General features: G+C 42.0%; 3 protein-coding genes across 7 annotated transcripts in view; 2 read left to right on the top strand and 1 right to left on the bottom strand.

The window, feature by feature from the left end:
- Positions 1-663: 663 nt before the first annotated feature.
- LOC143276137 (WD repeat-containing protein 5) lies at positions 664-20623 on the bottom strand. Its single transcript, XM_076580553.1, has 14 exons — positions 20491-20623; positions 14270-14398; positions 13859-13955; positions 12570-12643; positions 11199-11288; positions 10690-10779; positions 10438-10521; positions 9722-9777; positions 8749-8795; positions 7075-7150; positions 6145-6178; positions 3263-3337; positions 2484-2571; positions 664-1221 (listed from the first exon to the last, which is right to left on the bottom strand). The coding sequence occupies exons 2-14, from the start codon at positions 14366-14368 to the stop codon at positions 1121-1123; spliced, it is 1011 nt and encodes a 336-aa protein (XP_076436668.1). The 5' UTR covers positions 14369-14398; positions 20491-20623; the 3' UTR covers positions 664-1120.
- Positions 14867-16669, top strand: LOC143275775 (52 kDa repressor of the inhibitor of the protein kinase-like). Its single transcript, XM_076580054.1, is given in 4 exon segments — positions 14867-15159; positions 15161-15449; positions 15550-15899; positions 16525-16669. Coding segments are annotated over 4 exon segments (1077 nt in total).
- A 252-nt stretch (positions 20624-20875) lies between the features above and the next one.
- The window catches only part of LOC143276133 (bromodomain-containing protein 2-like), a 47607-nt gene continuing 42146 nt past the window's right edge, over positions 20876-26336 (top strand). For 3 of the 5 annotated variants that reach the window (XM_076580541.1, XM_076580542.1, XM_076580540.1), the window contains exon 1: positions 20876-21151. In XM_076580541.1, the coding sequence (XP_076436656.1) occupies positions 21024-21151 (128 nt within the window). In that variant the 5' untranslated portion in view covers positions 20876-21023. Of the gene's footprint in view, positions 21152-21200; positions 21497-26336 lie in introns of those variants that run through there. The other 2 variants (XM_076580543.1, XM_076580544.1) reach the window with 2 other exon arrangements.

Here is a 26336-nt window from a genome sequence, read left to right as displayed (position 1 = left end):
CCCCCCCCCCCCACCCGTCTCCTATGTTCAAACGTTCCCTATTGCATTCCCACCTTCCCTCCTACATTCTCACATCCTCCCCTCCTGAACTCACACATTCCTCCACTCCTGAACTCACATATTCCCTCCTACATTCCCTCCTCTATTTCCCTCCAATAACCCACATTCCCTCCAGTGTTCCCTCCTACAATCCCACATTCCCTCCAGTGTTCCCTCCCACATTCCCTCCTACAATCCCACATTCCCTCCAGTGTTCCCTCCCACATTCCCTCCTACAATCCCACATTCCCTCCAGTGTACCATCCCACATTCCTTCCTACAATCCCACATTCCCTCCAGTGTACCATCCCACATTCCCTTATACAATCCTACATTCCCTCCAGTGTTCCCTCCCACATTCCCTTATACAATCCCACATTCCCTCCAGAGTTCCTTCCCACATTCCCTGCTACAATCCCACATTCCCTCCAGTGTTCCCTCCCACATTCCCTCCTACAATCCCACATTCCCTCCAGTGTTCCCTCCCACATTCCCTCCTACAATCACACATTCCCTCCAGAGTTCCCTCCCACAATCCCTCCTACAATCACACATTCCCTCCAGAGTTCCCTCCCACATTCCCTCCCACAATCCCACATTCCCTCCAGAGTTCTCTCCCACAATCCCTCCCTTATCCCTCTCCAAACCTCACACACTGGCCCCCTCCCCTTCACCTTAACTCACACATTCCCTCCCTACCCTTCCTATATTCCCTCTCCCCTCCTACGTACATTCCCTCTCCCCAGTATTCTCTTCAACATTCACACATTCCCTCCAGCATTCCCACATCACCCGCCACCTCCCCACATTTCCCAATCAACATCATCCACCGCAGACAAGGCAGGAAGGAAGGATGGGCCACAAGACGACATTCACAGCCACAGCAGCACTGTTACACTCAACTGGTTCCGTTCCTCTTGTCACTGTTGTTGTCGCTGGGTGTTGTACACATGAAAGCTTGGCGTGCCGGGGAGGAGGGAGAGAGGAGGAGGCTGGTGAAGGTGAAGGTGATGACGACGATGACGATGACGATGACGACGACAATGAGACCGGGTAAAACGAGGGCCGCCAGAGCCAGCGGCTAGATGTCGCTGCGCCACATTTTGATGGTTTTGTCATTCTCCAGGGCGGCGGACGCGATGATGTTCTCCGAGGGGTGGCAGGCACAGCACAGCACCACATCTGTTTGCGGAAAGTAGAAAATAAATAAAATAAATAAATAAATACTTTGTTTTCTTCTTCGTTCGTGGGCTGCAACTCCCACATTCACTCGTATGTACAGGAGTAGGCTTTTACGTGTATGACCGTTTTTACCCCACCATGTAGGCAGCCATACTTTGTTTTCAGAGGTGTGCATGCTGGATATGTTCTGGTTTCCATAACCTTGTGAACGCTGACATGGATTACAGGATCTTTAACGTGTGTATTTGATCTTCTGCTGCTTCATATACACACGAAGGGGGTTCAGACACAAGCAGGTCTGCACATATATATGTTGACCCACCCTTTACCCACCAGGTGCTGCTATCGAGATTTGAACTTGGGACCCTCAAATTGAAAGTCCAATGATTTAACCACTTGGCTATTTTGCCCATAAAAAACAACAACAAAAAAAACCCAAATGCTGGTGCTGACATATTACCAGCATTACAATACCATAGAAATAGGAAAGTAGAATACAAATGCTGTTGCTGACATGTTATTACCAAACATAATGATACCATAGGAATGGAAGAGTAGAAGGAGGGAGAGAGAGAGAGAAAGAGAAAGAGAGACAGAACTAAGAACTCAAAACTTTTTTTCATTTTTGGCGTGGTCTATTCTTCCAATCTGTCCTTGAGAGAGAGAGAGAGAGAGAGAGAGAGAGAGAGAGAGAGAGAGAGAGAGAGAAGAGAGAGAGAGAGAGAGAGAGATTTGTGTGTGTGTGTACTGTGGTAGCTGGGGAGTGTGAGTGTATGTCTGTGTCTGTGCGTATGTGGGGGGTGGGGGGGTGGGTGGGGGGGGATGGGGGTTGGGGGGGGATTTGTGTGTGTGGGTGTGTGGACCAAAGAAGCTATGTGCAAGCGTATTCACAGAAATGCATGCACGAGCTCAATTTTTCTTCTTGTGAAATCAATGTTATAATGTTATGTGTGTGTGTATGTCCGTATGTATGTATATGTTGGTGTCATTGAGTGTGTATATAGTCCTGTGAAATCGCTGGACTCAATTTCAGCCATTTTGGTCTGTGTTTTGACTTGGGACATGATTCCAACTGCTAATGAACTGTCTCGGACAGCATGTTAGTTCAGGTGTTTCCGTTTATGCCTTCCACATGATTTGGACCCCTGGCGTGTGACTGAGCGGGTGTCTGTTAGTGAGTGAGAGCGAGAACTTATATGTCAAGTGTGCAGCATGCTTGAGTTGACGCACAACTGCTGGAAATGTGCTGGGGGTGAACAGACCTGTGTGCCCCTGAAGTTTCTGCACAATCTCCTTGGTCTGAAGGTTCCAGATGTACACCATGTTGTCCTCTGACCCTGACACGATCCACTGAAAACCACATCATCCACATCACATCACATCACTGCACAAGGGGCTGGTTACTTCCCACACATCACACCGCAAATAATTGGTATTAAACCCTGACCACCGCTTTACCAGTGGTAGAGAAAAATGACATAATGCCTAGCCACCGGTTGAGCGGTGTGTAAACACTGGAAGTGTGCAGTCTCAACCTGGCCCGTCAGGGCAGAAATCAGGGACAAAACGTGCGAGAAAACAACTGTACACAACGCAGCAAGTAATTGATATGCTTGATGATTTATCGGAAGTAGAGTATGACAATGATTACTCTGATAGTGAGGTGGAATTTGAGTCGGATGATTTTGCTACAGATAGTGATGCTGAAAATGAATCTGAGCATGTAGATTCAGTTGATCAAAGGAGGCGTGTCAGGTTGAGACTCTGCACGCTTCATGGTAGAAATCAATCTTTTTTATCCAAAGCACATGCACAAAACATAGTGAAAAGGCGCGGCCATATTGGTACTACGTTCGCTGACGTAAGAATATTACAGTTTTTCTGACTGGCTCTTCAATATTAGTCAACCAATAGCAAAACACGACACAAGTGTTTACGCACCGCTCAACCGGTGGCTAGGCATTATGTCATTTTTCTCTACCATCGGTGAAGCGGTGGTCAGGGCTCAAAGGGTTAAGAAACATGTCTCAGTCCTGCTCACCTTGCCGCCTGTCACGGAGAAGTTGGCGAAGATGCAGTACTTCTCATTCCTGTGGCCCACGTAGGTCTTCAAGCACTGAAACCAACAAACACCATGGCTGTCAGTCCACAAAGCTCAAGAACATCTGGGCATCTGGAGCAATCAGTATGAAAACCAAACTCCGCATCTTCAACTCCAATGTGAAGCCAATTCTGCTCTACGGATGCGAGACATGGCGGACAACACAGACGATGCAGCAGAAGATTCAGACATTCTTCAACACCTGTCTGAGGCGCATCTACAAGATCCGATGGCAGGAGAAGATCCGAAACGAAGATCTGTGGGAGCGAGTGGGACAGGAACCAGTGGCCAAGCAGATACTGCGGAGGAAGCGGGGCTGGATCGGACACACCCTCAGGAAGCCAGCATCCAGCATCACACGCCAAGCCCTGACCTGGAACCCGCAGGGAAAGAGGAAGAGAGGCCGGCCTCGCAACAGCTGGAGGCAAGATACCGAGGCAGAGCTGAAGCAGCAAGGGACCAACTGGACTGGAATGGCCAGAACAGCCCAGAACAGAGTGTGATGGCGAGGGGTCATCGATGGCCTATGCTCCACCAGGAGCGATGGGCAAAATGAATGAATGATGTTAGTCCACAAACAAGGTGTATGACAGTTTTGTTTGACTACAACAGTGGAGGAGGCAACTGACTATCTGGGCTAGAATTTGATCATGGTGGAGAGTGTCTTGCTCACTCTCACAGCCATGAGGGTTTTAGGACAGTCAGCATTGGGGATGGTCCCCAAAGGCCATCTAACCCCCAAGGCTGTAGCACTTAAAAGCCAGTGCAATTTTGCTTCTTTGTTTTAGAGTCATAGTCCTTCACAAAAGACTGAGTTGTAAGTGAATTCCCATTGCAGTGGAGAAACCAATGATAATACAGCTCTAACTTTGCTTTGGCCCAACTGTAACATTATGTCAATATTTGATAAACATGCTCATAATACCAACCCACCCAATAAAGTATAAAAGTAAAGTCACGGACAAATTTCCCAATGCCCCTTCACTAAATTTCATTTGTCCAAATGAAAAAGATTTGTTCAGAACGAAAAACGTCACCACCCAGAAAAAAGACAGGCTCAAATCTTCAGCAAAACTACTTTTTTTCTAACGAACAGACCAGAATGACACAAAGGTGAATTCACACAGGAACAAAAATATTTCTCTTTTGAACCTTTTTGACTCACTTGTGTAAACAAAGTGAGTCTATGTTTTAACCCGTTGTTCAGTTGTCTGTGTGTGTGTGTGTGTGTGTGTGTGTGTGTGTGTGTGTGTGGTAAACTTTAACATTGACATTTTCTCTGCAAATACTTTGTCAGTTGACACCAAATTAGGCATAAAAATAGGAAAAAATTCAGTTCTTTCCAGTCATCTTGTTTAAAACAATATTGCACCTCTGGGATGGGCACAAAAAAATAAAAAATGAAGCCCAATTATATGCAAACTGCATTTACTGTTATATTTATATTTTTTGTATTCTCTAAACTTGGCACTTTGATCTGATATTCGACCCAACAACAAGAGCAGTCATTATTATCATTTTGTGTTCAAACAGGAACTTCTTTTGCTAAGCATGGAAGTTTTATTTATTTTGCAAACGTTTTGGTGCAGATAGTAAAAAAGGGAAATTACTCTGTAATTAATGCTAGGGGACTTAATTCACACGGCTGCTCAGCCGAGCACAAAATCCGGCTCTTTAGTTGGCCGAACAGCGTCTAGCGTCAAAAATTTTTTAATGCCAGACTTTCCCACCGCACTCTGTACTGACCGGCACATTCACCGCGGTATTTCTGGCCCCGCGCGCCAAACTGGGACACTGCCTTCTTTGTTTCACTCAGCCCCGCAGCCCCCGCCCCACTTTTCCCACCTTTTCACAGCATCCACACATTTCCTGCAGCGATTACAGAAAGTTGAATTATTGCTATTCCTGGTTGTATTATTGGAGTGCAGTTTGATTTGATTTACACAATTTCATTATTTTATCAACATCATCGTTTCATTTTTTTTTTTTACCTTAAAAATCTTCGTCTTTCTCGTGGAATGAAGGGCACAGCAGTGCCATAAGCCGACAGACACTCACCCTGCTCTCCATCCCCCTGCTGCTCACTCTCACCATGCTACAGTCATTTAAACGTTTGTTGTGCTGCCAAGAAAAATCGCACAACTCAAAAGGTAAGCTAATCTGCATGCAGGCATGCTATATGTTCTGTGTGTATTTACGATGTTATTGTGCTAAACGCCTGTTTTCTTAGAGAGGGATTTAAACTTAACGATTTTTGCGATCATGTTTCTGCTTATCCGTCTCTTCTCTTTCTTCATTTATGTTTCAACCGTTGCCACAACAACCGCTATGTAAGAAAACATATTGTGTTTGGAGTCAATGGAAAGCTTATTTTGTGTTCTTTTTAGAAAACCACTTCTTTAGTCGTTATTTCCGATCCATCCGAGGAGATGATGCGCGAAAGAAACAAAGCAGATTTACCGCCGAACAAGCGTACAGCGAGTGCCGCTGGCGCGGCCTGTTTGTCAGCCGCGTTTATTTATATCCATGCCCTACTTCCTGGGTTCACGAACTTTCGCAGGGCCAACTAAAGTGCCAGCACTGAACACCCGTGTTCACTTTAAACTGATCTTTCTCATCTTAAACATTACATTTTGAAATTATACACAATACATAAAAAGCTTGGATTTTTTTTTTCAGTGTATCACAAGTGAGTCTTGAAGGCCTTGCCTCTCTTGTTCTACATGTTTTCAGATCCACAGCAGGGTGCAGAATGGGGGCTGGGTGGTGTGGGGGTTAAACACAAGAGCTGACAATAACAAGACAACCACCAAGCTGCCTACCTTTCCTTTGGAGTAGTCCCACAGTTTGAGCGTGCTGCAACATGACAGTTCACAGTCATTAGCTTGGTCCATGAAAGACAGACTCGAAGAGTTTTGTGCGCAGCAACATGCACTCAATACATCACTGCGGAACATTAAACAAAAACTTAGGGGGAAGAGGAAAAACAAATTATGGGCAAAATCCTGCAGAAATATCCACTTTGATATCAGTATCAGTATCAGTAGCTCAAGGAGGCGTCACTGCCTTCGGTCAAATCCATATACACTACACTACATCTGCCAAGCAGATGCCTGACCAGCAGCATAACCCAACGCACTTAGTCAGGCCTTGAGAAAAAAAAATCAATAAAAAACAAAAACAAACACACACACACAAAAAACCTAAAAAAACCCAAAAAAACACACAACAAAAAACCAAACAACTAAATCAAAACATATCATGTGCATGCAGACAGACAGGGGGCGAAAAAAAGAGCAGGAACAGAATATATCCACTCTGGTGACTCTCTCGGATACATTTTGACTTCAGAATGAGAAAGCAAAATGCCATACAATACTGAGAAGGTGAAAGAGAGAGAGAGAGGGGGGGAAGGGGAGAGAGAGAGAGAGAGAGAGAGAAAGAGAGAGAGAGATGGGGGAGGGGGGCAGAAGGGAGGGAGGAAAAAAACAAACAACAGCAGGGAGTATGAGTGAATGAACCATTTCTATAGATATGCACGTGAACAAAAACATTGATCAACAGAACACAAACAATGCAAAACACAATCAATGTAGACATAATGAAAAAACAAACATAATGACACGGACACAAAGAGAAAGATGTTTGAAGAGAGAGGGAGACCAAGAGCGAAAGAATATCTGTATGGACACAAAGAAATAACCCGCAACTGCACCCATCCCCCCACCCAGCCCCTCCCTCCGCTTCCTTACTTGTCAAGTGTTGCAGCTAGGATATACTTCCCATTGGGAGAGAACTTGACGAAGGACACTGGTGGGTTGTCATCATCTGAAGAAGGAACAAAACCATTCTAATTATTATTAACAGAAACGCCAAAGAATCGATAGACAGATAGAAAATGGGAAAAAACTTAGCTGTATGCAATGCACAGGAACAGGTGTCGAGATGGCTGCCGGAAAAAAGAGGACGCTAGCTAGTGGGACAAAGGGGAGGTTACCTACTTCCGGGAGGTTATCGGCCGTAGTTGCTTTCATTTTCTCCGCATAGGCGGATAGTAGTTTGCACAGGACAGGAATGTCAGACCCCTGCTGGAGTCTGCACTAGTTGGGTCACGGTTAAGTTTGTGCAATTAAATATTATTATCATGGTGGGTTTTTGTCAGCTGGAAAAAAACAACATCAACATCATAGTGGGTTGTCATCATCTGAAGAAAAAAATATTGGCAATACTGAAGAAAGAATGGCAAAACTGTTGGAAGAGATGGATGTGAAGAAAAACAAATGGGGTTCCAGTACATTGCTATTTTAATGAAAATCCAAACCTTTCTTGGCATTCAAGATTCCCTGCACAGGACTGAATGTGGAACAAAACATCCTCTCAGTACCATGTAAAATCTAAAACCCCTGCATGAACACTGTTGACAAATAAGTTCTAATTTTATCATCATATCTATTTACTTTTTTCTTTAAAGTTGAATTTCTGTTTAAAAGTTAAGATGAATAATTCACACATGGTCATGCTAAACATGTACATTTAGCAGGTATGAGGCAGCAGGGCCAGCATCACAAAACTCATTACAAAACAATTACAATCATACACCACATATGAACAACATGTGTGATAAAATCAAGATCATACACAAAATATTCACGCCACAGGTGGTGATGTTGTAAACCCTGAACAGATGCCACACAATAAACACTCCATGACACACACACAAACACAATAGAAGAGCTCACCCATCTCTACAACCTGTCACCCTTGCACAGAGCAAAATGACAGCCACAGTCAATATACCATGGGTACTGATATCACACCACCAAAGGAAATTTTCTATCTAAAATTACGTTTAAGTAACATACTTACCGTGACCCACTAGTGCAGACTCCGGCAGGGGTCTGACATTCCTGTCCTGTGCAAACTACTATCCGCCTATGCAGAGAAAACAAAAGTAGCTACGGCCGATAACCTCCCGGAAGTAGGTAACCTCCTCTTTGCCCCCCTGACTAGTGCCCTCTTTTTCCGGCAGCCATTCCGACTCCTGTTCCTGTGCTCTTCATACGGGCTAAGTTTTTTTCCCCCCGTATTTTCTGTCTGTCTGTCGATTCTCTGGCGTTCTTGTTTTTTTGCCAAATTTTGTCTTCAACCAGGTCACATAATTATATGGTTCAACTGGGAGATCGGGCTAAAATCAAGGCGCGACTCTTATTTTTAAATTCTCTCCTTGTCTCTCACACACTCTTTCTTACACAGTCTCTTCCCATATCCATATCATGCACCCGCACACGCAACCGATTAATTTATTTCAAGCAGTCTCTCACCCCTCTCACCTGTTCTCTTCCCACACGCACGTAACCACACAGCCCACATGTGCAAACACTGCCATCATTCATTCCAAGCAGTCCTCCACAAGTGAGGTAACTCACCTATCAATGTCTTCAAACACTGGCCGGAGGCGGTATCCCAGATGCGACTGGAACAGTCACAGCAAGTGTTATGTCAATACAGTGTTTCACATCACACTGTCACCAACATTCTAAGTGCTAACAGTGGCAAACACATAATGATATATCTATCTATCTATATATATATCTATGCCACACAATGTCATGTTCACATTTCTATATCATATCAATGATGATGCATTTTTATCCAGTTTTCACACAGCACACTCCACACGTTGTTTAAGTCCAATGAAAGAGTGGGTATTTCAAAGATTGGAGATTTATCTTCCACAAATTCAAAATAAGAAAATATGTGCTGGTCCTGCCATGCATGTCAACTCTGTGAAGAGTTTAAAACTGTTTTAAAACACTAGAAAAAATGATGTGCTTTCAACATACTCTGCATAGCGGATCACACTGCAGACAGATGTGTGAGACACATTTCAGTTTCAGTTTTAAGTAGGCGTCAGTGCGTGTGGACTGTATCACATACGCTACATCACCCGCTTTAAAAAAAACCAAACACACGCACATACACAAAGAAAGGTCTGGTGGGAAGCAGATGCCCACACAAAGAACAAGTGGGATACCTTAGATTGTGCCCTGTGTGGAATTTACAGCATGCAGATGTATGTGAGTGAGTGAGTGAGTGTGTGTGTGTGTGTGTGTGTGTGTGTGTGTGTGTGTGTGTGTGTGTGTGTGGATGAGGACTGTTGGTGCTGGATGTTAGTACAGCTGCGCAAATGTATGCAAGCGTCTTATGGGAGACAGTGAACTTCACAATGCTCAATTCAGAACACAAACACGCACAAGCACACACACACACACATTCACATATGCAAGAAAACAGAACACCATTTAAGCACACATACACAAGAATTTAGACACATTCAACACATTTCCATCAGACGCAAGCTGAAAAAGAAGGGGGGGTGGGGGGGACCCTAAAACATACCACAAGCCATCATAGCTGCTGGACACAATGAGAGAACCATCTCTGTTGAAGTGAACCTGTGTGACAGACATACACACAATTATTTTTCTGTCTCTCATTATCAAGTCTGTACACCAACACACACCACTGCCAGAGTGACAAATCTATCAGATCTTTTTGTTTAACAACAAAATATCCAGTGATCCACAAATATTAATACACTGCATGGCCTCCATATGTTTTTCTTCTTCTTGAGCAGTTGCCAAATGTTCGCAAGAACATGAATACAAGATAATCGACACCCACAAAGAGATCTTCATGGAAGTATAAGAGTCCATCATCCATCTTAAATGTTAGGTATCAAATTGACACTTTCCAAAGATTCCCACTTTGTATCCTTACATCATGTGCTTATGTAATGATGAATGTCACTATCAAAGTTCTACGTGCTGTACAGTTGTTGTTTTACTGCTTTTGTGATGCTGATCTAGCCTGCAAAGAAATTGTTTAAAATTTTGTAGTGACTGAAAAGTAAGCATGTTCTCAAAATAGCATTTAAGTCAATTTGGAAACTGGAAAACACAATTTTCTGTATCAGTTAATGATCTAAAAGGTTCTGCAAAGCAGATTTGTGTAATACCCGGACTAATTTGCACCCAGGCACACACACACACACACACAGAGAATACAGTAGTATGTTCATGCATACGATTCAAAGAAAGAAAGAAATGACTTACAGCTGTGACAGGATCTGAATGTGCAGGCAGGGTTTTCAGGCACTTCCCCGTTTTCACATCCCAGATGCGAACGCTCTCGTCAAACTGAGAAAACAGGGAAACATGATTTACATACACCAAGAATCACAAAATCACACACATACACATAAACAAAATTCATTAATTAGAACATGCAGGCATGAATATAAACATGCTTTTCAGAGGGATATGGGCTGTGAAGGCTGAGACTTGACAGCAGTGTGAGATACTCACAGAGCCAGACACGATCAGGTTGGACTGTGGGTTGAAGTTGCAGCAGAAGACGTAATTACTGTGCCCTTTCAAAGTCTTCATGCACTTGCCCTGCAACGTCAACACAAACATCACTGTAATCTGTACACTTAGCCTTGAAGATGACACACCATACCTGTCACAGCACTATTCTATGTCAATACCACAGTGGCTGTCATATGCACACTTGTCATAAAAACAACAACAAAAATCCCAAACTACTATTATATACCTACACAGTTGTTGTTTTTTTATCCCCCACACCCCCACCCCTCCTCGCCCCCCAAAACAGAAGAAGAAGAAGAAGAAGAAAAAACCTTAAAAAAACAAAACAAAAAATGAACGCACATAACCCAATTACACAGCAGTGGTAAGTGTTTTGTTGTCACCGGAAGAGGAAAGACGGTAAGGGTGGGGAATGCGAGAGACAGACAGACAGGGAGAGAAGAGGAGACTGAGACAAAGAAACAGAGACACAGGGAAAGACTTACTGTGGAGAATTCCCATATCTTGAGCGTCTTGTCATCTGAAGCGCTGCACAAAAGCTTGCTGTCCGTGGACCACGACACATCAGACAGACCCTGTCACACAGAACTAATGTTTCACGACTTCTGATCACTCCAAAGTCTTAAGGGTCCAGGGACTATTTTATTATAATTCTAGGGGGTCCTAGGCTACCATTAGGGGGTTACTTGAATGCTGCACATTCCAAACAATTTTGCTAAACACAAAGGCAGGCAAACCCTCTTGTCAAGATCATTCAGGTTTTAGGGCCAAAAGTTGGCAAAAGTAAACAACTCACCATCGTAACATTTTCAAAGCGGGCACTAAGTTATACCAATGACATAACCAAACCTAGTCCCAAAGAAAATACTACTTGTACTGACACGAAACAAAACACAAGCTTCTTCAGTTCTGGAGATAATTTCCGGCAGTGCGACCAAGCAGCTGTAACAACTTTGTGGCCCCTCAACGGTTTCAGCGTACGTCAGCAATGGTTACCAACTATGAGAGTTTGTCACCAATACAATGAAATGCTGAAATTCAACTACCACCAACTGATTTATACACACACACACACACACACACATATATATATATATATACACAGAGCTCCAAACAAAACTATGTTTTCAAATATATAAATTATAATATCTAATAAGTTTTGTCATGATAGTTTGTTGTTGTTGTTGTTGTTGTTTACACAGGTGTGGAAATTCATTGTTTGACATTTGCAATACTGGAAAGGTGGTGGAGAAAGTTCATATGTTAAGATGTACATTATGCAAATGATAAGTTTTTGAAGGATTGGATATCGTTTCTTATATCTGATGACTTATTCAAATGATTTTTTTATTTTATTTAATCATAGTTGTCTTGCTTAGAATATATATATATATATATATATATATATATATATATATGTGTGTGTGTGTGTGTGTTTGGGCGAGTGTGTGATTATCTTGTTTTATTTTCTTCTTTGTTTTATTTTCTTCCATGTTTCATCTATTTTCTCAATTTTTCTCATTTCTGATAAACGTATTGAAGTCAACTGTCTATGTGTTATCAAAAATGGAAATTAAAAAATGTTAACAAAAATGTTTTGTCTTAATAACCCCACATCTTTAAACACTGGTCAGTTTCTATATTTTCTTCTGTAAAGTAAATTCTTGAAAATCTAATAACAATAAAAGCCCTATTTTGTTTTTATAGTTTAAAAAAAAATTTTTTTTTAAGATCACAGTAAGATTAACTCACAGAAAAAATAACAACAAAAGGAGGAGTTTGCATAAACTTCTTGGTGTGCTGACACCACCACCAGAAAACCGTCAGAAAGTGAAGTGACCGAACAATCAACTCACCAGCTTATGACCACTGATTGTCTTCTCAAACTTCCCATCGTAGGCTCCCCAGATCTTGATCAGTTTGTCTGCAGCTGAAAACAAAGTGGAACCCACAGCTTATTAACAACAACAACATGTATTTCTAAATCATGACAAAAGCGTGATTTTGATTACTCATCGGAACAGATCATTTTTTAAAGTTTCCACTGGACCAGTAGTGAAAACAAAGTGGAACCCACAGCTTAGTAACAACAACACGTATTTCTAAATCATGACAAAAGCGTGATTTTGATTACTAATCGGAACAGATCATTTTTTTAAAGTTTCCACTGGACCAGTATATGGTACACAATGAAAAACTGCTTGGAAAATAAACACCCTTGCCCTCCCCTGCCCCCCACCACATACTTTTTGGAACTACACATATACACAGTCTGAGCACTTTGCATAACTTTCTCTTTTGACCTTGATTTCAACTGGAACAAATGAACAAAGGAAAAAAAAAAAATCATTGGCCGTAGCTACTTTCGTTTTCTCCGCATAGACGGGTAGTAGTTTGCACAGGACAGGAATCAGACCCCTGCGAGTCTGCACTAGTGGGTCACGGTTTAGTATGTGTAATTAAAATTTTTTTTTCTCATCACACTCCCCTTCCTGAGTGAATCACGTTTCTGCACTACGCATATCAGGCATGTCCCAAGTTACTTCAGCACTTGCCGATCTCCCCACCCCCTTGCTGGTCTTTCCATTGTCTTCTGCTAACCCTCCTCACCTCTGAATGTGCTCGTAATGTGGAGGGGAGTCTGCTAGTATGGAGAGACTCAGAGAGGGGTGTGAATGGGGTCGGGGTTGGGGGGTAAGAGGCGGCGGATCACCTGGCACTGTCTATGATTTGATCTTAGGTTTTCTCACTTTCTCCAGATCCACTAACTCTATCACTGCTGACCCTTGGTGGAATAAGATCAGTGTGGTGAAAGTTTGAAGTACAGTTACTGCTTCTTGTGCACCTATCAAATTCAATGGTATCAACTGATTCTGCAGAACAAAAGTAATGCCCTTCCCTGAGTAAGAAGTCCAAATAAAGAATGGCGACTATCATTCTGACCTGTAAGGTTGGTCTTAGTGGACAGCCCTTCAATGACAAATTTACTCAGCAACAACAGCTCAAGGTTAAAGTCATATATCACACTTAACACAGTGATCCACACACATACACACACAACAGGGGAAAATCTCCAAAGGGGAAAAAAAATCTCCCATCACTAATTCATGAGACATGATCATGATGAAACAATACAAGTACTTACAGGAACTGGCCAGCCATTCACCATTAGGACTGAACTTGACAGCAGACAGAGCCTTTGTATGGCCCGCCAGTGTGAACTTCAGTGTGTACGTTGGTTTCTGAAACAAGTAACACCACACTGATACTCTGATATAATTAACTGTCTCCAGATCAGTAAATGCATATGACTGAAAGTCTCAACAGTTTCCAGTGTGCATGTATGTGTGTGTATGTGTGCAAGTGCGCATGCCTGTATGTGTATGCATGCAAGTGAGTTGGACAAGTGGTGTCAAGATGTCTGTTTGCAGTGAGTGTGTTGAATCATTTTATCATTTACACTTCATGAGTTTTGTGTATGTAAAGCACTTTGAACTCTGCTTGAGAAAAAGCGCTGAATAAGTGTTAACCATTTGATACACTATAATCCAGTTACCTGAGCTGTAGAGGACTTGGTGCCAGAGGTGGCTGACGCTGGTGGGTGTTTACCATCAGAAGCATCTCCACCAGCCCCACGACTGTCTTCTGCTGACATGCTGAACTCGGTAGTCTATGGCTTCAGTCACTGTAACACAACATGTGTGCCAGCATAATAAAATGAAATAAAATTTTCCTTCGATTCAACGGTGTGCTAAGGAAAGTCTTTGTGCCAGGCTCAGGGGCTGATTATGACGGGGGTGGGGGTGGGGGGTGTTCCTGTGTGTACTGCCCCCCCCCCCCCCAAAAAAAAAGGAGAAGAAGAAGAAAAGAAGAAAGGAACAAAGTACCCCTCTCCCACCTACACTCACATCACACACACTGTCAGACAGAAGCGGGTTATGGGGGGGGTTTCCAAGATATTTTTGGACAGGCGTTCTTTTGATTTGAACAAGATAGCGGTAAAAAGAAGCATCGGCCTCAATCATTATGTTAAGAGTCATGTCCCTTGCAACTGTTCTCAATGACATCATATTCAAAATGCTGAAAATGTGTGCACTCAGCGGCGCTGATGCAAACGAATGGTGGATTTTGTAAAGCATGTGCCTGCTTTCCAATGTGCGATGACCTCTGCCTTTTTGTGAAGAAGCCTAACAAGCACTGGACCAAGGCAGCTGTGGAAATGAAGAAACAACAGCAGTCATGGTACAATAAAGATGCCATGATTAAGGCTGAGTCATTCATTGCAAGCATGAAAGATCCAACAAAAGTGATCGGTGTCCAGGTGAATGAAATGTGCACTCAGAGGATCAAGGACAACAGGGCAGTTCTGAGTAGTGTCATCAAGGCAGTCCTTTTTTGTGGCAGGAACGGTCTTCCTCTGCGAGGTCACAGGAATGACGGACATGGATAAAGACAATCACAGCAACTTTAATGCCCTTATCTGTTTCTGCATTGGTTTTGGAGACACAGTTCTTCAACAGCATCTGGAGTCCTCTCTTCCTGGCAAGGGTCAAGCCACTTACGTCAGCAAGACAACCCAGAATAACATCATAAAACTCATTAGTGACTCCATAAGAGACACACTACTTGCCGAATTGAATGAGGCAAAACACTTCTCTCTTCTTGCTGACGAGGTGACTGAAGTAGCCAACTGGGAACAGCTTGCAGTTATCTTGCGCTATGCAGACTTGTCCCAAGTCATAAGGAGAGTTTCTTGCTTTCGTTCCTTGTGAACAGATCACAGGCAAATCACTCACGGAGAAAATTCTCAGTTGCCTTCAAGAGTGGGGTCTGCAGGTTGAAGACATCATGGGCCAGGGCTACGATGGAGGCTCCAATATGGCTGGCAAGTTCAAAGGAGTGCAGGCAAGGATCGCAGAACTGAGTAACAAGCCTGTGTACTTTCACTGCACAGCCCACTGCCTCAACTGGAACATCTTGAAAGCCTGTGATGTGCAGAGTGTCCACATGTTCGGGACAATGAAGGAACTTTCTCTCTTCTTTGCACTCTCTCCGAACAGGCAGCGCTACTTGGAGCAAGTGTTAGCGCCATGTGACATCACTAACAAGCGAAAACCTGTTGACCTGTGTCGCACCCGCTGGATTGAAACTCACAATGCATTTGAAACCCTGACCAACCTATTCCCGTATGTACACTGTTGCTTAGCTGACATAGAAATGAAAAATGAGGACTGGGACAGTGACACACTGACGAAGTGTTGGGGATTGGGAGCGACCATCACTAGCAGTGAGTTTATGGTCTTGTTTGTGGTCACAAGAAACTGCCTGGGGTATATCAAGCCCCTCTCGGTTGGCCTGCAGAAAGCACAACATATCACTGAAGCATACTTACAGATTGAAGACACAGCTAGCGCGCTCAGTGACATTCAATCTGATCTGGATCGAATATGCAGAGCATGGTTCACCAAAGCATCAGAGCGTGCACAAAATGTCAATGACATAACAGAGAGCAAGCTGCTTGCACTGAGCGAGCATGTCAGCTTCCAGACGGCATTAGAGTCCTGGCAGAGTAGTGGTCATCTGGCTTGCCTGACCCCGAGCAAATGGAAACAGAGTTCCACCGCTGGTGCGTGAAGTGGAGGACAAAGGCGACACAAACATCCTTCACGTCACAGCTTCTTTGCAGCACTGCAGCCAGAACTTCTTTCCTAACATCCATGCTATGCTGCCGCTTATCTCAACTCTGCCCACCACCACTGCTGAGTGTGAAAGGTCGATAAGTGGCCTTATATTGCTGACGACTTGCCTAAGATCAAAAATGAATGATCTTCACCTGAATGGACTGGCCCTCATGAGACTCCACAGGGAAACTGAGGTGGACACAGAAGCAACTGCAGACACATCTGCGGCAAAATTTAAGATGCGAATGGCAACACAGCTGCCTCGCCACCTTTAGCAGTGTGATGACTGACTCTGTGGAAGACAGTAAGTGAATACAAATTACAAGTGTACAAGTGTGAAGAAGTGTACAAAAAAACACTGTTGATTAAATTAGCAGTCACTTTTCTGAGAAGTTGTTTAAATTAAAAGTATGCTGCTACATATAAGATAAGATAACCAGGTGTGGAAACCCCCCCACATCAATAGCATAATCCGCCCCTTAGGCTTCATTGTACACACGCTGATGCGTACACCTGCTGTTTATTCTTTTTGTCATCCTGAGTTTTTGTCTCTGTTTCGGAGCCTTTCTTTTAAGATGGGAAACCTTGTTCGTTGCTGACGTGCCATGAACATTAACATCCGATTGCATACGCCTGAAGATGCTCTGCTCTGCGAAGCGAGCTGCAGCAGGCGATACTTCAAGTCACATTACGATCGACCGCATCGAGCTTGCTTTCTTGGTGTGTCTTTTAATCAATTTTCTTTCGCCTCTATTAATTTTTGAGTGCCAACTGGACACTCTAGACAGAAAATTTGCGTGCCCGTGCAAACTTTTCGTAGCATTTGCATCTGGGCACCCACTAAATTCGAACCGCTATGTATTTGCTTTAAATAAGATTCAACTTTAAAATGTGAATATCAATACTTTAATAACCTGATATCTATAAAAGTATAATCACCAGTAATAGTGATCGAACACTAAAGGTATTTCCTCCCTTCTCAATGCATATTCAACTATCCTTTAAACTTTTTTCCTGGACACAGTTTGTGACAAACTAACAGTATCCCAAAATGAGTATCTGAAATTATATATATATATATATATATATATATATATATATATATATACACACACACACACACACACATATACATATCTATCAACTTGTAATGGAAAAATAAACAGTGCTCAGAAATATGCTACCAAAAATAAGATTTCTTAACTTGGTACTGAAATCACAGCTCAGCACAACGTCCAAAGTCAATCTTTTGCCGATGACACACAATTATATGACTCATGTACACCTGACCAGATCAATAACACCATCAACAACATTCAAGAATGCATTACTGACATCAAGCATTGGATGACCGTAAATAAACTAAAACAAAATGATGACAAGACTGAAGTCCTCCTGATTCACTCACAGAACAAACCATTACCTGACTCCGCTCCCTCCTCTATGTCTGTTGGTAACACAAACATTCAGTTCTCATCTGCTACAAGAAATCTAGGGGAAACTTTTTCTGACACTCTGTCCATGGAAAAACACGTGTCCAACATCTGTCGCTCTGCTTACCATGAACTCAGGAAAATCAGTAGCATTCGCCATCTTCTCACTTCTGATGCAACCAAAACTCTCGTCTGTTCTCTCGTTCTGTCTAAATTTGATTACTGTAACTCCTTACTCTCTGCCATTCCCCAGTACCTCCTAGACAAACTTCAAAAGGTTCAAAATTCAGCAGCACGACTGATATTCGGAGTAAAAAAACACGAACACGTACAGCCACTCCTCCAACAGCTTCACTGGCTCCCAATCTCTGCAAGAATACAACATAAAACATCCACTCTTTGTTTCAACTCTCTCACTGATCCCTACTTTCCTGTCTATCTTTCTGATCTCCTTCATGTCTATACCCCTGCCAGACAACTCCGCTCTTCTTCAGACAATAGAACCTTTACTGTCCCTTGAATCAAAACAAGGACTTATGGCAAGCGATCTTTTTCTCACTTTGCGACAACTGTTTGGAACCAGCTTCCACTCACAACTCGTTACTCTGAAACCCCCTCACAGTTTAAAACTGCCCTGAAGACACACCTGTTCAGACAGTCATACAATGTTGTATGAAATTGAAATGAAATAGAGGTGTGTGGTTGTGTTGTGTTGTGTGTGTGGGGGGAGGGTTGGGGGGGAGGTGGGGGGGGGGGGGCGGAGGGGGAGTGGGGGGGGACGAGGGGGGAGAGGTGGTGGCGGGTGTTTGCACGTTCACACGCGCGAGCTTGTGTCTGTGTGTTGTGGGTGTGCGGGTGGGTGAGTTGGTACATGTGTGTGTGTGTGTGTGTGTGTGTGCGCGCGCGTGTGTGTGTTGTTGTGTTTTTTAATGTAGAAATATGTATGTGAGAGATTTTAACACGAACTGTTTTATGAAGTAATGTTGTAGTTTGTTTACTCAGTTGTCCATCTGTTGTGCTTTTGTTGTTGTTGATGATGATGATGATGTGTGTGTGTGTGTGTGTGTGTGTGTGTGTGTGTGTGTGTGTGTGTGTGTGTGTGTGTGTGTGTGTGTGCGCTAGTGTATGTGGACGTGGTGGAGGTGTGAGTTTGTTTTTTTTTGTTTTGTTTTTGTTTGTTTGTTTGTTTTTTTTTTCGTTTTTTTTTAACAATACGTACATTTTTACATTTTCAGGTTTAATTTCTTAAATGTAATGATGTACATACGTTTTTACTTGAAATGTTTGATGAATATTGCTTTATCATGTGATGTTGTAGCCTGTGTGTTTCAATTGTTTGTCATTCGTGTGTGTGTGTGTGTGTGTGTGTGTGTGTGAACATTTGTTTCATCTTTCTAGTTTTGATCTGTGTGTGTAATGCGGGGTGTTTTTTTTTTTTTTTTTTTTTAAATACCTGTTTCATTTCTTGATTTAATCAACTGACATGACCTATTTTAATTTTTCTCTCTCGCCTATATTTCAAATTATATGCATATGTTTGTGTGGGGATGTTTGAGTGAATGTTTTTAGTGCTATTGTAAAGCGCATAGAGCTTCAAGAATATGCGCTATAGCAAGAAGTCTGAATAAATAAATAAATAAATAAATCACAAAATGGTGCGTAATGTTTCTTATTGTGCCTACCATATGTACAAATTACTAAGTTATTGGCATGTAAGATACTAGTTTTGTCATTCTTTAATAGCATTGTAAATCTCTTAATCTGTATCAACCATTGAATAAACTAAGAATCAAAAAGGCAAACTTTACTTCTCAAACAAATAAATGAAAACACATCCCTCTGGCAATGAAGTTGATAACCTTTAGAACTCACTGCTGGTACTGGTCATGCCTAGACTAAAATTGCACAAACTACCAACACATTCAACACAGTAACACTAACTTAACAATTTCCTGCACAACAATGACAAGACCAGTTTGACTTGCCATAGGTTAGATAGGTATAGACTTGCCATGTTAATCTTGCCATGGCTATGGATTGGATGACATGTATTCACATGGAAAATTGCATGATCCTTGAAGACAGAATCCAACTTCCATACTGACGGGATTTAAAACAGTTGCATACATAAGAAACTGCAACCTCCATCCCCCCTGGACCTCCCTCCCAGTACAGCAGATTCTTCAGCCATGAAATTGGATGCCTATCAAAATTCTCAGAAAGCTGTTTTTTCAATTCTACTTAATAAACAATTAAATTCTGACTTGAGTGTACATGTAACGCTAACCGCATCCTAGGTATTTTGTATAAAATCTGCAAACGAGACGTACAGATTACAGGCCCCTAATGTTATCTACAAATACCGCACTTGTAGTGTGGGGTCCGAATTGTTTTAATTCTACAAGCTCGAGTTCAGGCGATTCGTACAAAGTGTGATCTAACAAACCAGTCTTATTATCCAGTGTGCTTATCATGTCATGTGCGATTCAGTCTAAAACCTGTCAAAAGTTTCAGTGCATGTGTGTGTTCTGCGTTCAGATCGTGATGCTAGTAACATAAATTGAACAGATCTGACTACCTGATATGAAATTACATAATTTGGATAGTCCAAGGTCAAAATAAACAAATTATTATAACTCGAAATGTTGTTATCGCTTTTTTACCTGATATTTTGGGCAGATTCTTTGCGGAAACACATGTATGTCAAAAGCGCATGCGTAATCATATGTCGGAAGTGCTGAGTATATTCTTCGCGCCACCAAGTGAAAGAATGGGTTTTATTTTGTCAATCTTGGGAAAATAATGAAGTTTCAACTCGCATCGGTTTATCCTTAAAGAGAAAAAAACACGTTTCCAATGTTAATCAAGATGGCACATTTTCATATTTCAATGTCACGTGACAGAAAGTACCAATCGCGTCAGAGGGCACATTTCACCACCACAATCCCGGTTGTCGAAGACAGTGGTTGTTGAAACCCTGTTACCTAACACATAGCACAATACGTTTTCCTCTGGACTTCGTATATACGAAAGTGCGTAATGGTGTTCTCTTTCAAGAAACACAAGATAAACACAAGTTAAAATGAAAGAAACAATAATATTTCTGTTTTTGAAGCACACCTTCCTATCATGTGACGGAAACTGACCAATCAAAACCGGCGTTTTTGAAGTGACGGTATAAATAGCCAAAAATTGTATGCGGTGGTTTGGCAAGGCACAGAAGCAAACCAATGCAGTGCGAAAAAATCCCAAACGTCCAATGGACCCAAAGAGCCATCCGGCGCTGACAGGGTACCAGATGAAAACCCCGATCTCCAATACAGGGTATTATGTAGTGATTTTTGTTAAATGAACGTTCTTATTATTGTTTTTCCCCTCGCGGTTTGTGTAGTGTTGTGTCAGAAATTTCGGAGCCGCCATGTCTGGGTAGCGTATCCATTGTAGAATTTAGTGGGAAGCGTTATGCTTGTTTTGTAGATTCCTACGGCGAAATTTGGATAATATTTTACGCATTTTTGTTTGTTAGAGTACGAGGAATGTTTTGTGCTATGTTTTGGTTTGTTAAAAAATGAGGAGAATCGACTAGAGAAGATCGGACGGAACGTCTAGACACTTTCAGACAATAAACACCCTCGCCGTCGTTCCTTTCAGGTGGAAGTCGTGTCTAGCGTGTGTATTTTTTCCAGTGAATTTAGCTTTCTTTTGTTTCCATTTTGGTGTATGACAAGTGTTCGTACTTTCATGTGCTATTATGCGTTGTAGAGTGCTGGATAATGTGTCTGTTTCGGTGTATGTTTGTGTTTTGTGTGCACAATCATGTTCTTCCAACTCAACATAGTCTTTGTGTCCGCCATGTTGTTCAGTCACATGCAAAATGAGTCACTGACCAAGCCGCGGCATGAATTCAGTTTAGTTGTGAAATACGTAGGTCGAGCAGGGGGTATTGAACAGGATATGGAATTGGAATGGTATCCTTCGTGAAACGTTGGAGAATGATATGCTAAAGAATTGTTTTGTGTGTATTGCAAAATTTTGTTGAAAATGACCACTGAAAGTGAAGTGTTCGGGCTGGCCCAGCCGAAATGAATGGTTAAAGACAAAGAATTGGTCAGAATTGCTGTCCTAGGAGTTTTGAAATGTGTTCACAATGTTTGCTTTGTTATTTGCATGTATTGATAGTAACACAAGATATTAATACATTTTTGTTTTGAAACTATCCAAAATTTGAGGAAAGGGTGGTGGAATGGATGGATAGTAGCCTGGATTCTCAAACAAGTCCAGAATTAAACCACAGGTTAGAGCACACCTGATGAGTGAGGGATAGACTTTCTAATATCCCAGGTCAACAGATGACCATACTCGCTGGTGCCTTAACCCCTATGCATGAAGATCCAGTACACGTACAAATCCTGTAATCCGTATTAGATATGGTTATATACCATGTCGTAGAGACCTAAAATACCCAACATGCACATCTACTAGTCAGCAAATGGATGTTGTTCTGAATGGAATGTAACAAAAAAGGATGTGAAATATTCAGCCCAATTCAATGGACATCATTTTAATTTTATAGCTCTCCTTTTTGTTGGTTAAAAATAAAATCATTAAATGTAGTAATTGGTGACATGTTTCTCCCACTCTCCCACATCCTTTCCCCCAGGCTTTCCTATATATCAGCATTTTGTCTGAAAAAGTCGGGTACATTTATTTTAAGCATTTAGACGAGGCATAGTAGACAATGACTGCCTTTAGTGCAATTCTTCAATTCTTGTGTTGGCAGAAGGTGGATTTAGGTTTGACAATGGTTATTTCCAGTCTCCCTGGTTTAAATGATCCCATCAGTGCACTGCATTTTTGGTGAACCAAACCCAACAAGAGAGCACTGTCAGAGCCATTCATATTGCCATTGGTTGCTGTTATGGTCAGCCAGTAGTAATGCATCTTGCATCCTAGTTTTTGTCTTGGTGTCACATGCCTTCCAAAGGACAGTAGTTGACTCACCCGCCTTGCAATTGTCATCACGAACCTGATGACACAACACATTTAGCACAGCATTCTTTTAGTTTACTGTTGTGACTGCACAGTCCTTTTTTTTGGAGGGTGGGGGGGAGGGGGGGGGGGGGGTAGTATACAGTTTGAGTTTGACTGCTGCTGAATGTCTGTCAGTACCTTACAGCTGAACCCAAGAGGGCAAGGACTTTTATCACCTACCTTTCCCTACCCCTACACTATTATCCACACCACGTCCATGATCACTTTCGTAGTCTCGTACCATTTCGATCAAAATCACTGCTACTCTGTCAGTATCACCCTCACCCCCCATCCCTTCTTTGACGTTCACACATGTTTTATTTCCCTTTCCCCTCTTCCTGAAATATTTTATCCAGTTAGTGTTTGAGTCTTGCACATACTCACTGTTTCTCCCTACATTTCCTTACCAATCTCCCTATTCCAGTGTTCTTTATCTTCCCGTTTTACATGAAGAGACTAGAAATGGCAAAATGGATGTTCGGGGTCGGAGGGACTCAGTCAATTTTTGTAGAGTCGGACATGTAAAAGGGCAGTGTGGAATTGGAAAGCTCTGTTCCCATGCAACCACCTCTCTCTGGAGATATTCCAATCTAGCAGACTGAATGCCAAAAAGAAGCTTTAAAATACAGATAAAGTGGCAGTGTTAAGACTGCTTTTTCTGTTCTTTATTTTTTAATTTTTACTTTATCCTTTGAAATAACCGTATGTTCCCCCATTTTTTTTGTTTTTTTAAATAATTTTTTAATTAATTTATTTTTTTTGTTGTAGTTATAGATTTTATCATTAATGGAAACGGGGTTCTTCCTATTGTGGGTGCACATTTTTCAAGTTTTGGAAAGCTGGACAACACCTATCCAGGCAAGTGAATAAACTACTGACTGGGCAAGTCCAGGGAAACGTTAATGATGAGCACTGTGTTATAGTCCCTTTCATTGTGAAAGGAAACAAAATACACCAGCATGGAAAATGTTGGATACAGTTCTCCCATTTGTTAGATAAAAGGGCCTTTTTGTGACAGCAGCAGAATTTGTTGTTGTGCACACTTATATTTGTCTCAAATTTTGATCATGTATAGCTATCTTGAAAATCAATGGACTCTAGAAAGGCAGAATAAGATCCACATACTGTGACTTGTCTTGGCAAGTTTTTCTTGGACCCACACATTGCCTTTAAATTCTAATTTAATTACACATACTTAACCGTGATCCAACTAGTGCAGACTCCGGCAGGGGTCTGACATTCCTGTCCTGTGCAAACTACTATAATTTATTGTTTTGATTAATTTTTCTGAAATATTTGTGGCTTACTGTTTGAAATATCTGAATTAGGGTTCACACAGTCATAGAAGTCTAGAAAAGTTTGAGGTAAGAGAACTATTTCCAGGGCTTAAAAAGTATTGGGAAAATGTTTTGTCCTTCAAGGCCTGGAAGTCATGGGATTCTCTATTACACCCCTGACCAGCACCTTTCAACAAAGAGCTTCTGCATTTAAACAACAGCAACAGCGATGGAAATTAAACATTGATACTGAACATCTGCTGATCTTGATTGTCATGGTGTGTCATGATGAAGCCAATGGATTGTTGATTCAGTTTGGGTTTGTGTTGGGAGGGAGATAACATTTGCATCAGACATAGACTGATAGAGGGTTTAGAATGCATGATCATTTCAGTGCAAAAGAGGGCAGATATCCTATTACCTTTTCATTGGCTAGGTCATCTGATGCAACTCTTTTTTATAATCAGATGTGTGGTAAGTCCTCTTGCGCACCCCCACCCTCCCTCTTTTTTTTCTGACAGTACTAATAGAACTATATGCTGTCTTAATATACTGATAAAGTTCCCCAGAAATTTGTCCCTCTATTCCTCTTCTCAGAGTTGCCTTGTTTTTAGCCATCTCTCCTTACACACACACACACACACACACACACGTTTTCTTTCATGGACATATTTCTAGAATAAGATGTCTTTTTTCTGGGGAAAAAAAAAAGCAGTGAATAAAGCCAAGAGTGCTGTGAAATAGTCCTAAGTAACAATGAAATCACTACCACTCAGTCTCTTCATTCCGTTAGGGTGCAAATGGAAAAGGAAATTGTTTTTGTCCCCCCCACCCCCCAGTCCCCTCACCACCACCCCCTCCTGCTTTTTTGTGTGTGCATGTAAATGATTCTTTCACTGGTTAAAGGTTAGTGGAGAATAGGTTTTCTACTTTCTGGCAAACTAAAAAAAAAAAAAAAACTTGTGAAGAGGTGGTCCTTTGGAAATCTGAAAAGTGTTCACAAGATGACGGAAGAGCAACTTAATACTTTGTTGTTGCCTTATCTAAAATACTTCTGACAAATTGGTTTTAACTGAGAAAGCACCAACACATAATTGAAGGGTGATAGAATCTTGCATGCTTTAATCATCGGCCTTTACAAAGCAGTGCTTTCAGAAGTGCAGTTGTAGTTTTTTTTGTATGCAAACACAGAGCAATGCCCTTTCATGCAGGGCTTCTTTTCTCTCCCAACCCCTCCCACCAGGTGGAAAAGTTAGGGTTAGTGGGATTTCACTTTCAGTGCCCACAATCTTTTAACACCCCCACCTCCATATGAGAAAAACATAATTTCCATTTTGATCCCCTGCCTTCCCCTTCATGTCAACATCTAGACTTGTCGTTTCTCTCATTCTCTCTCGCCTTGACTACTGTAACTCTCTATTGTCTGGTTTGCCTGCTTCATCCATTCAGTCCCTTCAGCGCATACAAAATTCTGCTGCCCGACTCGTCCTCAGAAAGAAAAGATCTGAGCACACCACTCCTCTTTTGCAACATCTCCACTGGCTTCCTGTCTCACACCGAATAAAGTACAAGATCAGCACTCTATGCTACAAATGTATTCACAAATCAGCCCCTTCCTATCTCTGTGGCTGCCTTCACCTCTACACTCCATCTCGCTCACTACGATCAGCTTCGGATCCACTCCACTTACACATACCCAGATTCAAACTCTCGACTGTTGGCCACCGTTTTTTCTCTGTCTCTGGACCTTGCAATTGGAATGAACTTCCTCTTTCGCTTCGTCAAGTCTCCACACTCAGCTCTTTCAAGTCTGGCCTTAAAACCCACCTCTTCCCAAAATAGCCTCCCTTCCCTGCCTCTTCCTTGTCTTTTTAGTTTTTTTCAGTTTTAGAGTTATGCTTGCGTGAGAATGACTGGTGCAAAAGCGCTTTGATTTGTTTATGCACAAGATTTAGCGCTATATAAGTACCATTATTATTATTATTTATTTATGTCACACAAAATGTACCCGCACCATCTCCCTCGCTTCTTTCTTGTCTTTCACACACACACACACACACACACACACATTCCATACTGCATGCACTAGCGAACCAGTATTGCTCTTTTGTCATATTTAAAACTTCACAGTGTTCATCCCTGCTGTTGTCATTGTTGGGATCAGCTTGTTAAAAATAGAAGGAAAAAAGTTTCTTCCTAAT

Source organism: Babylonia areolata, chromosome 31, assembly GCF_041734735.1.
Source record: "Babylonia areolata isolate BAREFJ2019XMU chromosome 31, ASM4173473v1, whole genome shotgun sequence".
Classification (NCBI taxonomy): Eukaryota; Metazoa; Mollusca; class Gastropoda; order Neogastropoda; family Buccinidae; genus Babylonia; species Babylonia areolata.
This window is presented reverse-complemented; position numbering and strand designations above follow the sequence as displayed.